The sequence below is a fragment of the Agelaius tricolor genome, unplaced genomic scaffold (genome assembly GCF_023055355.1).
Source record: "Agelaius tricolor isolate 1412-34295 unplaced genomic scaffold, bAgeTri1.0.p SCAF_90, whole genome shotgun sequence".
Classification (NCBI taxonomy): Eukaryota; Metazoa; Chordata; class Aves; order Passeriformes; family Icteridae; genus Agelaius; species Agelaius tricolor.
This window is the reverse complement of record NW_027269350.1, coordinates 648,433-664,432: the sequence shown is the minus strand read 5'-3', so window position 1 is coordinate 664,432 and position 16,000 is coordinate 648,433. Positions and strand designations below refer to the sequence as shown.

The window sequence follows — 16,000 nt, the reverse complement described above, 5'->3', positions numbered from 1 at the left end:
GGTCAATTTCAGGGGATTTTTGGGGTAATTTCAGTGGATTTTGGGCTCTCCAGACCTGTTCCATGATGAGCCTGGACAGGACGCTCATGATGGGGGTACAGAGTCAGGGCCTGGATCACCGCGCGCATCGGGGATTTTGGGATGAATTTTGAGGTGAATTTTGGGGTAATTTCAGAGGGATTTTTGGGGTAACTTTAGTAGGATTTTTGGGTCAATTTCAGAGGGATTTTGGGGTAATTTCAGTGGATTTTGGGGCCTCAGACCTGTTTCATGATGAGCCTGGACAGGATGTTCATGGTGGGGGTACAGAGTCAGGGCCTGCATCACCGTGCGCATCGGGGATTTCGGGATGAATTTTGGGGTAATTTCAGAGGGATTTTTGCAGGAATTTTGGGTCAATTTCAGGGGATTTTTGGGGTAATTTCAGTGGATTTTGGGGTCCCCAGACCTGTTTCATGATGAGCCTGGACAGGATGTTCATGGTGGGGGTACATGGTCAGGGCCTGGCTCACCGTGCGCATCGGAGATTTTGGGATGAATTTTGGGGTGAATTTTGGGGTAATTTCAGGGGATTTTTGCAGGAATTTTGGGTCAATTTCAGGGGGATTTTTGGGGTAATTTCAGCGGATTTTTTGGGGGATTTTGGGCTCTCCAGACCTGTTTCATGATGAGCCTGGACAGGACGCTCATGATGGGGGTACAGAGTCAGGGCCTGGATCACCGCGCGCATCGGGGATTTTGGGATGAATTTTGAGGTGAATTTTGGGGTAATTTCAGAGGGATTTTTGGGGTAACTTTAGTAGGATTTTTGGGTCAATTTCAGAGGGATTTTGGGGTAATTTCAGTGGATTTTGGGGCCTCAGACCTGTTTCATGATGAGCCTGGACAGGATGTTCATGGTGGGGGTACAGAGTCAGGGCCTGCATCACCGTGCGCATCGGGGATTTCGGGATGAATTTTGGGGTAATTTCAGAGGGATTTTTGCAGGAATTTTGGGTCAATTTCAGGGGATTTTTGGGGTAATTTCAGTGGATTTTGGGGTCCCCAGACCTGTTTCATGATGAGCCTGGACAGGATGTTCATGGTGGGGGTACATGGTCAGGGCCTGCATCACCGTGCGCATCGGGGATTTCAGGGCCAGTTTTGGGGTAATTTCAGAGGGATTTTTGGGGTAATTTTAGCAGGATTTTTGGGGTAATTTTAGCAGGAATTTTGGGGTAATTTCAGTGGATTTTGGGGTCTCCAGACCTGTTTCATGATGAGCCTGGACAGGATGTTCATGGTGGGGGTACAGAGTCAGGGCCTGCATCACCGTGCGCATCGGGGATTTCAGGGGGATTTTTGGGGTGAATCTTGGGGTAATTTCAGGGGGATTTTTGGGTCAATTTCAGAGGGATTTTGGGGTAATTTCAGTGGATTTTGGGGCCTCAGACCTGTTTCATGATGAGCCTGGACAGGATGTTCATGGTGGGGGTACAGAGTCAGGGCCTGGATCACCGTGCGCATCGGGGATTTCGGGATGAATTTTGGGGTAATTTCAGAGGGATTTTTGCAGGAATTTTGGGTCAATTTCAGGGGATTTTTGGGGTAATTTCAGTGGATTTTGGGGTCCCCAGACCTGTTTCATGATGAGCCTGGACAGGATGTTCATGGTGGGGGTACATGGTCAGGGCCTGCATCACCGTGCGCATCGGGGATTTCAGGGCCAGTTTTGGGGTGAATTTTGGGGTAATTTCAGGGGATTTTTTGGGGGATTTTGGGCTCTCCAGACCTGTTTCATGATGAGCCTGCTCAGGATGTTCATGACGAAGCCCCCCAGGCGGGGGTACATGGTCAGGGCCTGGATCACCGTGCGCATCAGCAGCATGGGCAGCGGGCTCTGCTCCATCAGCTGCTGCATCACCACCGCCAGCACCTCCGAGGTGTAAACGTTGCGCTCCGCAAAGCACAGGTTGGTGGCTGAGGGGACACGGGGGGGATGCTGGGAGGCACTGGGAGGCACTGGGAGAGCAATGGGAGGGACTGGGAGAGCAATGGGAGGGACTGGGAGGGGCTGGGACAGCAATGGGAGGGGCTGGGAGAGCAATGGGAGGGACTGGGAGGGACTGGGAGGGACTGGGAGGGGCTGGGAGGGGCTGGGAGAGCACTGGGAGGGACTGGGAGGAACTGGGAGGGACTGGGAGGGGCTGGGAGGGACTGGGAGGGAATGGGAGGGAATGGGAGGCACTGGGAGGGACTGGGAGCGCAATGGGAGGGACTGGGAGGGCACTGGGAGGGACTGGGAGGCACTGGGAGGGACTGGGAGACATTAAAAAGGCACTGGGAGGGACTGGGAGGGGCTGGGAGGGATTGGGGGGCATTAAAAGGACACTGGGAGGGACTGGGAGGGGATGGGATGCACTGGGAGGGTGGGTAGGGTGAAGCACAGGTTGGTGGCTGTGGGAACATGGGGGATGCTGGGAGGCACTGGGAGAGCAATGGGAGGGACTGGGAAGGTGCTGGGAGGCACTAAAAGGGCACTGGGAGGGACTGGGATGCACTGGGAGAGCAATGGGAGGGACTGGAAGGGACTGGGATGTACTGGGAGAGCAATGGGAGGAACTGGAAGGGACTGGGATGCACTGGAGTCCATGGACAGGGGTCCCATGTCCCCCCCCAGCTGTGTCCTGTGTCTCCTCCATGGCCCTGTCACCCCTTGGATGTCCCCATGTCACCCCTGGATGTCCCCATGTCCCCTCCTGTCCCCATGTCCCCACCTTTGATGATGGATTTCATGTCACACTTGGAGGAGTCGATGCTGTGCAGGGCTCTTGTGTCCCTCTGTCCCTCTGTCCCCCTCTGTGTCTCTGTGTCCCTTTGGGTGTCCCCATGTCCCTGTCACCCCCTGGGTGTCCCTGTCACCCTCTGGTTGTCCCCATGTCCCCTCCTGTCCCCTGTCCCCACCTTTGATGATGGATTTCATGTCACACTTGGAGGAGTCGATGCTGTGCAGGGCTCCTGTGTCCCTCTGTGTCCCCATGTCCCTCTGTCCCTCTGTCCCTTTGGGTGTCCCCATGTCCCTGGCACCCTCTGAGTGTCCCTGTCACCCCTGGGTGTCCCCACCTTTGATGATGGATTTCATGTCACACTTGGAGGAGTCGATGTTGTGCAGGGCGATCAGGAGCTCCCCGGGGTTCAGGGGGGACACGGCCGAGGCGCCGTCACCTGTGGGGACACCGGGGTGACAGGGACAGGGGACAGGGACAGGGACAGGGGCTGTGTCACACCCTGGGGTCACCCTGTGCTCCCATAGCCCCTCCTGGGATGTCCCACCCCAAACTGTCCCCAAACTGTCCCCAAACTGTCCCCAAGCTGTCCCCAAACTGTCTCCTCACTGTGCTGTGTCCCACCCCAGCTGTCCCCAAACTGTCCTCAGACTGTCCCCAGGGCTGTCCTATGTCCCCAAACTGTCCCCAAGGCTGTCCCCAGCTGTCCCTCACCCTGCTGTGTCCCACCCCAGCTGTCCCATGTCCCCAAGGCTGTCCCCAAGCCTGTCCTATGTCCCCAAACTGTCCCCAAACTGTCCCCAAGGCTGTCCCATGTCCCCAAGGCTGTCCCCAATGTCCCCTCACCGTGCTGCATCCCCAGCAGGCCTGTCCCCAAACTGTCCCCAAACTGTCCCCAGGCTGTCCCCAAGGCTGTCCCATGTCCCCAATGTCCCCAGGCTGTCCCCAAACTGTCCCCACTGTCCCCTCACCGTGCTGCGTCCCCAGCAGGCCTGTCCCCAGTCCCACCCCAGCTGTCCCATGTCCCCAAACTGTCCCCAGGCTGTCCCCAGGCTGTCCCTAAGCTGTCCCCAAACTGTCCCCACTGTCCCCTCACCGTGCTGCGTCCCCAGCAGGCCTGTCCCCAAACTGTCCCCAGGCTGTCCCTAAGCTGTCCCCAAGCTGTCCCCACTGTCCCCTCACCGTGCTGCGTCCCCAGCAGACCTGTCCCCAAGGCTGTCCCCAAACTGTCCCCAATGTCCCCAAGCTGTCCCCACTGTCCCCTCACCGTGCTGCGTCCCCAGCAGGCCTGTCCCCAAGGCTGTCCCCAAACTGTCCCCAATGTCCCCAAGCTGTCCCCAAGCTGTCCCCTCACCGTGCTGCGTCCCCAGCAGGCGGTTGAAGACCTCCTTGACCACGATGGGGTTGAGTTTGATGAGTTTGGGCAGCGCCTGGATCACCTCTTTCTGCACCAAAACCGCGCCCCCGTCAGCCCGGGTGACACCACCCAGGTGACACCGACACCCAGGTGATGGTGACACCACCCAGGTGACACCACCCAGGTGACAGCGGGGCAGGGGACAAAGGCCACCCCCGTCACCTTCTCCAGCCCGTTGAGCACGGGGATGAGGAAGCGCACGTCCGGCAGCCGCTTGTGGTAGAGGTCCCGGACGCGCTTGACCAGCTCGGGCGAGGGTGGCACTGCAGAGGGGAGGGGACAGCGCTGTCACCCCCTGCCAGCACCCCCGGTGTCCCCAGGGTGTCCCCGGGGTGTCCCCAAGGGGCACCTTTGTCCGTCAGGCTGTGCAGGCAGCGCGTCACCAGCGTCTCGGCCCCCTTGGGGCAGTTCTCCACCAGCAACAGCAGCTCCGGGGAGTTCATGCCCATCCCGCGGATCTGGCAAACAGGAAAATAAATGAAAATGAAAAAATAGAAATAAAAATAAAAATAAAAATGAAAATGAAAATAAAAATAAAGATATAAAAATAAAAGTGAAAATGAAAATAAAGATATAAAAATATAAAAATATATAAAAATATAAATATAAATAAATAAAAATATAAATATAAAAATAAAAATATAAAAATAACGATATAAAAATAAAAATAAAAATAAAAATGAAAATAAAAATAAAGATATAAAAATAAAAGTGAAAATGAAAATAAAGATATAAAAATATAAAAATATAAAAATAAAAATATAAAAATATAAATATAAATATAAATAAAAATAAAAATAAAAATAAAAGTATAAAAACAATATAAAAAAAAAGTAATGATATAAAAATAAAGATATAAAAATAAAAATTTAAAAAAGAAAATAAAAATAAAAATTAAAATATAAAAATATAAAAATAAAAGTAAAAATAAAAATACAAGGTTTTGTCACCAAAAAATCAGGGTTTTTTTAAAGGAAATTTTGTCACTGAAATTGGGTTTTTAAAGCCAAATTTTGTCACCAAAATTTCGATTTTAAATTTAATTTAAATTAATTTTAATTTTAAATTTAATTTAAACTAATTTCGATTTGAAATTTAATTTAAATTGATTTCGATTTTCAATTTAATTTAAATTAATTTTACTTATATTTAATTGCAACTAATTTCGATTTGAAATTTAATTTAAATAAATTTTAATTTAAAATTTAATTTAAACTAATTTCAATTTAAAATTTAATTTCATTTGGATTTAAAACTAATTTAGATTGGAAATTAAATTGATATTAATTACAATTTGAAATTAAATTTAAATTAATTTTAAATTTAAATTTAATTTAAACTAATTTCAATTTTAAATTTAATTTAAATTAATTCCATCTTTAATTAAAATTAATTTTAATTTAATTTAAGTCAATTAAATAAATAAATCAAATAAATAAATAAAATTGAATTAAATTTAGCTGCTGTCCCCTCACCGGCTGCTCGATGACGCGCAGCACCGTGCGCTTGATGTCGGCAATGGCCTCGGTGTAGACGGAGGCGAGCTCGTGGATCAGCTTGTGGTTGTGGGGCAGCAGGGCCAGGTACAGGTACAGGCACTGCTTGATGGTCTCCTCTGTCCAGGGCGCTGCCACCTCTGGGGACACCAAAAATGGGGTGAAAATGGGCAAAAACGGGGTTAGAGTGACAAAAAATGGGATTATTGTGGGCAAAAATGGGGTTAGAGTGAGCAAAAATGGGCCAGGGACAGGGACAGGTACAGGCACTGCTTGATGGTCTCCTCTGTCCAGGGGGCTGCCACCTCTGGGGACACCAAAACGGGGTGAAAATGGGCAAAAACGGGGTTAGAGTGAGAAAAAATGGGAATATTGTGAGCAAAAATGGGATTATAGTGAGCAAAGATGGGATTAATGTGGGCAAAAATGGGCCAGGTACAGGTACAGGGACAGGGACAGGGACAGGTACAGGTACAGGTACAGGCACTGCTTGATGGTCTCCTCTGTCCAGGGGGCTGCCACCTCTGGGGACACCAAAATGGGGTGAAAATGGGCAAAAATGGGGTTATTGTGGGCAAAAATGGGGTTAGAGTGAGCAAAAAATGGGGTTAGAGTGGGCATTTTAGGATTCCCATGGGACATTTTGGGATCCCCATGGAATTTTTGGGATTCCCACGGAATTTTTGGGACCCCCATGGAATTTTCGGGACCCCCGTGGAATTTTCGGGGTCCCGGGCGCTCACCTGTGTCCTTGTCGGCCCCGAAGAGCACGGAGGGGGGGTTGGGGTGCACCAGGAGCTGCAGGTAATTGAGGGCGAACTTCTCCACGTACTCGCGCAGCTGCTCCTTCTCGTACATGCGCTTGATGAACTGCAGCGCCTGCTGCCGCACCTGGGACACACCTGGGTCACCTGTCTGTGACACCTGTGACACCTGTGTGACACCTGTGTGACACCTGTGTGACACCTGTGTGACACCTGTGTGCCACCTGCTCCTTCTCGTACATGCGCTTGATGAACTGCAGCGCCTGCTGCCGCACCTGTGCGACACCTGGGTGACACCTGGGCACACCTGTGACACCTGGGTGACACCTGTGTGACACCTGTGACACCTGGGTGACACCTGTGTGACACCTGTGTGCCACCTGTGCCACCTGTGTGACACCTGTGTGCCACCTGCTCCTTCTCGTACATGCGCTTGATGAACTGCAGCGCCTGCTGCCGCACCTGTGCGACACCTGGGTGACACCTGGGCACACCTGTGACACCTGTGTGACACCTGTGTGACACCTGTGTGCCACCTGTGTGACACCTGTGTGACACCTGTGTGACCCCTGCTCCTTCTCGTACATGCGCTTGATGAACTGCAGCGCCTGCTGCCGCACCTGTGCGACACCTGGGTCACCTGTGACACCTGTGACACCTGGGGACACCTATGTGACACCTGTGTGCCACCTGTGTGACACCTGTGTGACAGCTGTGTGCCACCTGCTCCTTCTCGTACATGCGCTTGATGAACTGCAGCGCCTGCTGCCGCACCTGTGCGACACCTGGGTCACCTGTCTGTGACACCTGTGACACCTGTGTGACACCTGTGTGACACCTGTGTGACCTGTGTGACACCTGTGTGACACCTGTGTGTGCCATCTGTGCCACCTGGGTGACACCTGTGTGACACCTGTGTGTGACACCTGTGCCACCTGGGTGACACCTGTGTGACACCTGTGTGTGACACCTGTGCCAGCTGTGACACCTGTGTGCCACCTGCTCCTTCTCGTACATGCGCTTGATGAACTGCAGCGCCTGCTGCCGCACCTGGGTGACACCTGGGCACACCTGTGCCACCTGTGCGACACCTGGGTGTGACACCTGTGCCACCTGTGTCACCTGTGTGTGCCACCTGTGTCACCTGGGGCACTTGTATTACCTGGCTCACCCACCTGGGGCCACCTGGGGCACCCAAACCCTCCAAAATCCCCTTGGCACCTCCAAAAATCCCTTGGGACCCCCAAAACCTTCCTAAAACCTCCCCAAAATCCATCCCCCCAAACCCCCCAGGTGTCCCCAGGTGTCCCCACCTTGTCCTTCTCGTGGGAGCTGAGGTCCAGCAGCACGTGCAGGTACTGGAACTGCCGCGACGGCCGCTTGAAGATCAGGTCCCTCAAGGTGGACATGCCCAGGTAGGTGCGGCTCTGAGGGGACGCAGGTGGCACCTCTGGGTGGCACCTCCGGGTGGCACCTCTGGGTGTCACCTCCCCTGTGTCACCTCCAGGTGTCCCCTCACGTCACCTCCAGGTGTCACCTCCCCAGTGTCACCTCCCCATTCCCTCATGGTGTCACTTCCAGGTGTCCCCTCCCCAGTGTCCTCAGGTGTCCCCTCCCCAATGTCTCCAGGTGTCCCCTCCCTGATGTCCCCAGGTGTCCCTCCCCAATGTCCCCAGGTGTCCCCCTGTGATGTCCCCAGGTGTCCCCTCCCCGTGATGTCCCCAGGTGTCCCCACATGATGTCCCCAGGTGCACCCTGCCCGCAATGACCCCAGGTGTCTCCCCGTGATGTCACCAGGTGTCCCCTGCCTGCGATGTCCCCAGGTGTCTCCTCCCCAATGTCCCCAGGTGTCCCCCCATGATGTCTCCAGGTGTCCCCTCCCCGATGTCCCCACATGATGTCCCCAGGTGTGCCCAGGTGTGCCCAGGTGTGCCCACCTCGTCCTCGCAGTACTTGCGGATCACCTCCAGGGCGCTCTCGGTGATGAGCGGCGCCTCCAGCACCACCTTGGTGAAGATCCTGGGTGGGGACAGGGACGGCACACTGTCCCACACCTGGTGGCACTGTCCTGCACCTGGGGACACTGTCCCGCACCTGGTGGCACTGTCCCACACCTGGTGGCACTGTCCTAGACCTGGCGGCACCAACCCAACAGCACCAACCCAACCCTGGTGTCCCCATCCCAACCCTGGTGTCCCCATCCCAACCCTGGTGGCCCCAACCCAACCCTGGTGGGACCAACCCAACCCTGGTGTCCCCATCCCAACCGTGGTGTCCCCAGTGGTGTCCCTGGTGTCCCCAGTGGTGTCCCTGGTGTCCCCAGTGTCCATACCCATCTTTCTGGTCGGGTTTCTCCTGCAGCCCGGCCAGCAGCCCGATCAGGCACTCGTCGTAGCGCTCGAGGCCACCAGCGCCGCGTGTCCCCAACCCAACCGTGGTGTCCCCAACCCAACCCTGGTGTCCCCATCCCAATGGCACCAACCCAACCCTGGTGTCCCCAGTGGTGTCCCTGGTGTCCCCAGTGTCCCTACCCATCTTTCTGGTCGGGTTTCTCCTGCAGCCCGGCCAGCAGCCCGATCAGGCACTCGTCGTAGCGCTCGAGGCCACCAGCGCCGCGTGTCCCCAACCCAACCCTGGTGTCCCCAACCCAACCCTGGTGTCCCCAGTGGTGTCCCTGGTGTCCCCAGTGGTGTCCCTGGTGTCCCCAGTGTCCCTACCCGTCCTTCTGGTCGGGTTTCTCCTGCAGCCCGGCCAGCAGCCCGATCAGGCACTCGTCGTAGCGCTCGAGGCCGCCGGCGCCACCGCGCGCCAGGTGCGCGTTGTACTCCTGGAAGAGCCACGCGAAGGCCAGGTCCAGGCGGCCCCGCACGTCGTCCAGGATGAAGGAGAGCACCTCGCCCTTGAGGGGCACCTCGAACTGCGTCACCAGCGAGGCCAGGATCTTCACTCGGGCCTGCGGGGACACACAGGGGTCACTCAGTGGTCATTTGAATGGTCACTCAGTGGTTACTCAATGGTTAATCAAGGGTTTCGTCAATGGTCATTCAAGGGTTAATCAAGGAATTAGTCAATGGTCACTGGAACTGCGTCACCAGCGAGGCCAGGATCTTCACTCGGGCCTGCGGGGACACACGGGGGTCACTCAGTGGTCATTTGAATGGTCATTCAAGGGTTAATCAATGGTCATTCAATGGTTAATCAAGGGTTTAGTCAATGGTCACTGGAACTGCGTCACCAGCGAGGCCAGGATCTTCACTCGGGCCTGGGGGGACACACGGGGGTCAATCAGTGGTCATTTGAATGGTCACTCAATGGTCATTCAAGGGTTTAGTCAATGGTCACTCAAGGGTCAGTGGAACTGCGTCACCAGTGAGGCCGGGATCTTCACACAGGCCTGCGGGGACACTCAATGGTCATTCAAGGGTTAATCAATGGTCATTTAATGGTTACTCAAGGGTTTAGTCAATGGTCACTCAAGGGTCACTGGAAATGCGTCACCAGCGAGGCCAGGATCTTCACTTGGGCTTGCAGGGGCACTCAGTGGTCATTCAATGGTCATTCAAGGGTTAATCAATGGTCATTCAATGGTTAATCAAGGGTTAAGTCAATGGTCACTCAAGGGTCACTCAAGGGTCACTATAATTGCATCACCAGCAAGGCCCAGGATCTTCACTCGGGCCTGGGGGCCAGCTGTACCCCACGGGTATCCCAGGTGTATCCCAGGTGTATCCCAGGTGTGCCCAGGGTTATCCCAGGTGTACCCCAGGTGTACCCCAGGGTTATCCCAGCCATGCCCAGGTGTGCCCAGGTGTATCCCAGGTGTGTCCCAGGTGTGCGCAGGTGTACCCCATGGTTATCCCAGCCGTGCCCAGGTGTACCCCAGGGTTATCCCAGGTGTGCCCAGGTGTATCCCAGCTGTATGCAGCTGTATCCCAGGTGTACCCCAGGGTTATCCCAGCTGTACCCAGCTGTATCCCAGGGTTATCCCAGGTGTGCCCAGGTGTATCGCAGGTGTGCCCAGCTGTGCCCAGGTGTATCCCAGGGTTATCCCAGGTGTGCCCAGCTGTGCCCAGGTGTACCCAGGGTTATCCCAGCCATGCCCAGGTGTGCCCAGCTGTACCCAGGGTTATCCCAGGGTTATCCCAGCTGCGCCCAGGTGTATCCCAGGGTTATCCCAGCCGTGCCCAGGGTTATCCCAGCTGTACCCAGATGTATCCCAGGTGTGCCCAGGTGTATCCCAGCCGTGCCCAGGTGTACCCCAGGGTTATCCCAGCTGTACCCAGATGTATCCCAGCTGTACCCCAGGGTTATCCCAGCTGTGCCCAGGTGTACCCAGGGTTATCCCAGCTGTGCCCAGGTGTATCCCAGCCCTGCCCAGGTGCATGGCGCGTACCTGGGCGGCCCCGCTGGCGGCCACGGCCCTCTCGGAGCGCAGGATGCGGCGCACGGCGCCGAGCTTCAGCTTCTCCACCTGCACCTCGCTGAGCGGCTTGAGCACGTCGCTGAGGCGGAACACCTTCTTACGGCCCCCGGCGCCCGCCAGCCTGCGCGGGACAGCGGCAGCACCGGGGACGTCACCGGGGAACGGTGGGGCCAGCGGGGCCACCCAAGGGATGGGGATCGTGCGGGGGAATGGGATCATCAAGATTGGGATCATCCAGGGGAATGGGATGGGTTGGGATTGGGATCATCCAGGGGATGGGGATTGTGCAGGGGAACGGGATCGTGCAGGGGATTGGGGATCATCCACGGGATGGGGATCGTGCAGGGGAATGGGATCATCAAGACTGGGATCATCCAGGGGAACGGGATCATCCATGGGATGGGGATATTGTGCGGGGGAACGGGATCATGCAGGGGATTGGGGATCATGCAGGGGAATGGGATGGGTTGGGATTGGGATCATCCATGGGAATGGGATCATCCATGGGAATGGGGATCGTGCAGGGGAACGGGATCATCAAGATTGGGATCATCCAGGGGAATGGATCATCCATGGGATGGGGATCGTGCAGGGGAATGGGATCGTGCAGGGGAACGGGATCGTGCAGGGGAATGGGATCGTGCAGGGGAACGGGATCGTGCAGGGGAACGGGATCATCAAGATTGGGATCATCCAGGGGAATGGGATGGGTTGGGATTGGGATCATCCATGGGAACGGGATCATCCGTGGGAACGGGATCATGCAGGGGAAGGGGATGATCAAGATTGGGATCATCAGGAATGGGATGGGTTGGGATTGGGATCATCCACGGGACTGGGATCATCCACGGGATTGGGATCATCCGTGGGAATAACCCTAACCCAAACCCTGCCATGATCCCACCCCAAACCCCATCATGATCCCACCCCAAACCCCTCTGTGATCCCAACCCAAACCCCACCGTGATCCAACCCCAAACCCCACCATGATCCCACCCAAACCCCACCATGATCCCACCCCAAACCCCGTCATGATCCAACCCCAAATCCCTCTGAGATCCCACCCCAAACCCCTCTGTGATCTCACCCCAAACCCCACCATGATCCAACCCCAAACCCCACCATGATCCCACCCCAAACCCCACCATGATCCCACCCAAACCCCACCATGATCCCACCCCAAACCCCACCATGATCCAACCCCAAACCCCACCATGATCCCACCCCAAACCCCACCATGCTCCCACCCCAAACCTCACCAGGATCCCAGCCCAAACCCCACCATGATCCCACCCAAATCCCACCATCCCACCCCAAATCCCACCATGATCCCACCCCAAACCCCACCATGCTCCTACCCCAAACCCCACCATGATCCAACCCCAAACCCCACCGTGATCCCACCCCAAATCCCTGTGAGATCCAACCCAAAACCCCACCATGTTCCAACCCCAAATCCCACCCAAACCTCGCCATGATCCAACCCCAAACCCTTCCACGCTCCCACCCCGTGGCGGCGCCGCGCCGTGTCCGGGCACTGACCGTGGCTGCGTGGCCGGCATGATGGGCTCGGGCCGGCGCTTGGCCTGGGGCGTCTCGTCCGGCAGCCCCGGGGCCGAGCCGTGGGCGCCCAGCACGGCGATGGCCTGGCCCTGGCCCAGCGCCGACAGGCGCCGCTTGATCACCACCGCGTCCGGCTTGGCCACCTTCTCCTCCTTGGGCTCCTCCCGCAGCAGCTTCGTCTGCTCCACGCCTGGAACGCGGCGGGCACGGTCAGGAACGAGGGGAAAATGGGGAAAATGGGGTGGGGAATGGTGAAAAATGGGGTGGGGATGGTCAAAATGGGGTGGGGATGGTCAAATTGGGGTGGGGATGGTCAAATTGGGGTGGGGATGGTCAAATTGGGGTGCGAATGGGCAAATTGGGGTGGAGGTGCTGAAATTGGGGTGGGAATGGTCAGAATGGGGTGGGAACGGTGAAATGGGGTGAGAATGGTCAGAATGGGGTGGGGATGGTCAAATTGGGGTGGGGATGGTGAAAATGGGGTGGGGATGGTCAAATTGGGGTGGGGATGGTGAAAAATGGGGTGGGGATGGTGAAAATGGGGTGGGGATGGGGAAATTGGGGTGGGGATGGGGAAATTGGGGTGGGGATGGTCAGAATGGGGTGGGGATGGTCAAATTGGGGTGGGAATGGGCAAATTGGGGTGGGATTGGTCAAATTGGGGTGGGGATGGTGAAATGGGGTGGGAATGGTCAAATTGGGGTGGAAATGGGGTGGGAATGGTCAAATTGGGGTGGGGATGGTCAAAAATGGGGTGGGGATGGTCAAACTGGGGTGAGAATGGTCAGATTGGGGTGGGAACAGTGAAATGGGGTGGGAATGGTCAGAATGGGGTGGGAATGGTCAAATTGGGTTGGGGATGGTCAAATTGGGGTGGGAATGGTCAAAATGGGGTGGGAATGGGGTGGGAATGGTCAGATTGGGGTGGGAACAGTGAAATGAGGTGGGAATGGTCAGAATGGAGTGGGAATGGTCAAACTGGGGTGGGAACAGGACCGAGTGTCCAGGGATTGTGGGTGGCCATCAGGGCCATGCTTTGGCCACCCCCAAACTCACGAGGGTCAGCGAGCAAACCCCCGTCCAACCCGGCCAAACTCCACCCAAACCCCCCAACCTCAGATCCCACCCAACACCTCCCCAAAAAAATCCCCGCCCCACCCCAATTTCTGCCCCCAAACTCCCCAAAAACCCCAAACTCCCCCGCCCCAAACCCAGAACCCCAAAACCCACCCGGAACCTCCACGAATCCCAGCTTAGATCCCAATTTGCCCCAGATCCACCCCGATTTTGGGGGGATTGGGGGCGTCCCCTGACCTGGCCCCAGGCCGGCCGCGGTCATCTGGGTGGCCATGAGCCGGGCCAGGTGCTTGATCTGCGCCTCGGTGCCGGCCGACTCCACGGGCGTGTAGGTGGCCTGGAAGGAGGCGGGCATGGCCTCGGGCAGGTACACCATGCTGATCAGCACCTGCGGGGACACGGGGACACCCCAAAAACAACAGCTCAGGGACTCCAGAACGGCCTCAGGGAACCCAAAACCAGCTCAGGGACTCCAGAACGGCCTCAGGGAACCCAAAACCAGCTCAGGGACTCCACAACGGCCTCAGGAAACCCAAAACACGTCAGGGAACTCAAAACCAGCTCAGGGACTCCAGAACTGCCTCACGGAACCCAAAACCAGCTCAGGGAACCCAAAACCAGCTCAGGGAGCCCGAAATGGGCTCGGGGAACCCCAAAAACAGCTCAGGGAACCCAAAACCAGCTCAGGGACTCCAGAACGGCCTCAGGGAACCCCAAAACCAGCTCAGGGAGCCCAGAACGGCCTCAGGGAACCCAAAAACAGCTCAGGGAACCCAAAATCGGCTCGGGGAACCCAGAACTGCCTCAGGGAACCCAAAAACAGCTCAGGGAACCCAAAACAGCTCAGGGAGCCCAGAACTGCCTCAGGGAACCCCAAATCATGTCAGGGAACCCAAAAAACAGCTCAGGGACTCCAGAACGGCCTCAGGAAACCCAAAAACAGCTCAGGGAACCCAAAATCAGCTCGGGGAACCCAGAACTGCCTCAGGGAACTCAAAATCACCTCAGAGACCCCAAAACCAGCTCAGGGAGCCCGAAATGGGCTTGGGGAACCCCAAACCAGCTCAGGGAACCTAAAACCAGCTCAGGGAGCCCGAAATCAGCTCGGGGAACTCCAAAAACAGCTCAGGGAACCCAAAACCAGCTCAGGGAGCCCGAAATCGGCTCGGGGAACCCCAAAACAGCTCAGGGAGCCTGAAATTGGCTCAGGGAGCCTGAAAATGGCTCAGGGAACTCAAAATAACCGCAGGGAACCCCAAAACCAGCTCAGGGAACCCCAAAAACAGCTCAGGGACTCCAGAACTGCCTCAGGGAACCCAAAAACACATCAGGGACCCTGAAATCACCTCAGGGAACTCAAAAACACCTCAGGGAACCCAAAACCTCCTCAGGGAACCCAAAAACATCTCAGTGAACCCAAAAACTGCCTCTGGAGACCCCAAAAACATCTCAGGGACACCAAAATCACTCCAGGGATCCAAAAACTGCCTTGGAGAACCCAAAACTGCCTTGGAGACCCCCCCAGAGTGTCCTCAAAACCACCCCGGGTCCCCAAGACTGTCCCCAACACCCCTTAAAGCTCCCCCCAAAGTGTCCCCAAGGCCATTGTCCCCTCCTGACCAGGTTGGGGACATTCCTGGGGGTCAGCAGGACAGGTGACACAGGTGACACCCCCCCAAAGTGTCCCCAAGGCCATTGTCCCCTCCTGACCAGGTTGGGGACATTCCTGAGGGTCAGCAGGACAGGTGACACAGGTGACACCCCCCCGCAAAGTGTCCCCAAGGCCATTGTCCCCTCCTGACCAGCCTGGGGACATTCCTGGGGGTCAGCAGGACAGGTGACACAGGTGACACCCCCCCCAAAGTGTCCCCAAGGCCATTGTCCCCTCCTGACCAGGTTGGGGACATTCCTGGGGGTCAGCAGGACAGGTGACACAGGTGACACCCCCCCAGATGTCCCCAAGGCCATTGTCCCCTCCTGACCAGGTTGGCCACGTTCTCAGGGGTCAGCAGGACAGGTGACACAGGTGACACCCCCCCAGGTGTCCCCAAGGCCATTGTCCCCTCCTGACCAGGTTGGCCACGTTCTCGGGGGTCAGCAGCGGCTGCAGGAACTCGGCCGTGATGTCGGTGTCCGAGGGGACGGTGACCGCTCCGGCCACTTTGGCCACGGCCACCGCCGGCGCCTCCAGGTCCTTGTCCTCGTCATCCTCGCCCAGGGGTGGCTCTGAGGGGGACACGGGAGGGTCCCTGAGTGTCCCCACGAGGCCACCGGGACCCTCTGATGACCACCATGGGAGAGGTGACGATGATGCCATCACAGGGGAGGTGACAATGATGCCACCACAGCTTGAGGGCGGCATCAGGGTTGGGCTGGGGACATCTCCAGAACCTTCTGATGGCCACCATGGCCACCAGAACCCACCATGAACCCTGATGGCCACCACCACCACGGGGGAGGTGACAATGGCACCACCATGGGGGAGGTGACAATGA

General features: G+C 56.3%; 1 protein-coding gene across 20 annotated transcripts in view; it reads right to left on the bottom strand.

Annotated features, from left to right (window-relative positions):
• SYMPK (symplekin scaffold protein) overlaps positions 1-16,000 on the bottom strand; it is a 28,445-nt gene that overhangs the window by 3,224 nt on the left and 9,221 nt on the right. For 19 of the 20 annotated variants that reach the window (XR_011677325.1, XR_011677326.1, XM_071418797.1 and 16 more), the window contains exons 10-23: positions 15,577-15,731; positions 13,743-13,893; positions 12,408-12,618; positions 10,836-10,986; positions 9,160-9,395; positions 8,380-8,461; positions 7,756-7,869; positions 6,422-6,569; positions 5,658-5,818; positions 4,532-4,640; positions 4,345-4,445; positions 4,120-4,210; positions 3,103-3,204; positions 1,772-1,959 (exon numbers count right to left, since the gene is read on the bottom strand). Coding sequence is in view for 18 of the 20 variants with exons in the window: in XM_071418797.1 (XP_071274898.1) it covers positions 1,772-1,959; positions 3,103-3,204; positions 4,120-4,210; positions 4,345-4,445; positions 4,532-4,640; positions 5,658-5,818; positions 6,422-6,569; positions 7,756-7,869; positions 8,380-8,461; positions 9,160-9,395; positions 10,836-10,986; positions 12,408-12,618; positions 13,743-13,893; positions 15,577-15,731 (2,000 nt within the window). In the remaining 2 variants the exon portion in view is untranslated. Of the gene's footprint in view, positions 1-221; positions 658-1,771; positions 1,960-3,102; positions 3,205-4,119; positions 4,211-4,344; positions 4,446-4,531; positions 4,641-5,657; positions 5,819-6,421; positions 6,570-7,755; positions 7,870-8,379; positions 8,462-9,159; positions 9,396-10,835; positions 10,987-12,407; positions 12,619-13,742; positions 13,894-15,576; positions 15,732-16,000 lie in introns of those variants that run through there. The other variant, XM_071418816.1, reaches the window with a different exon arrangement.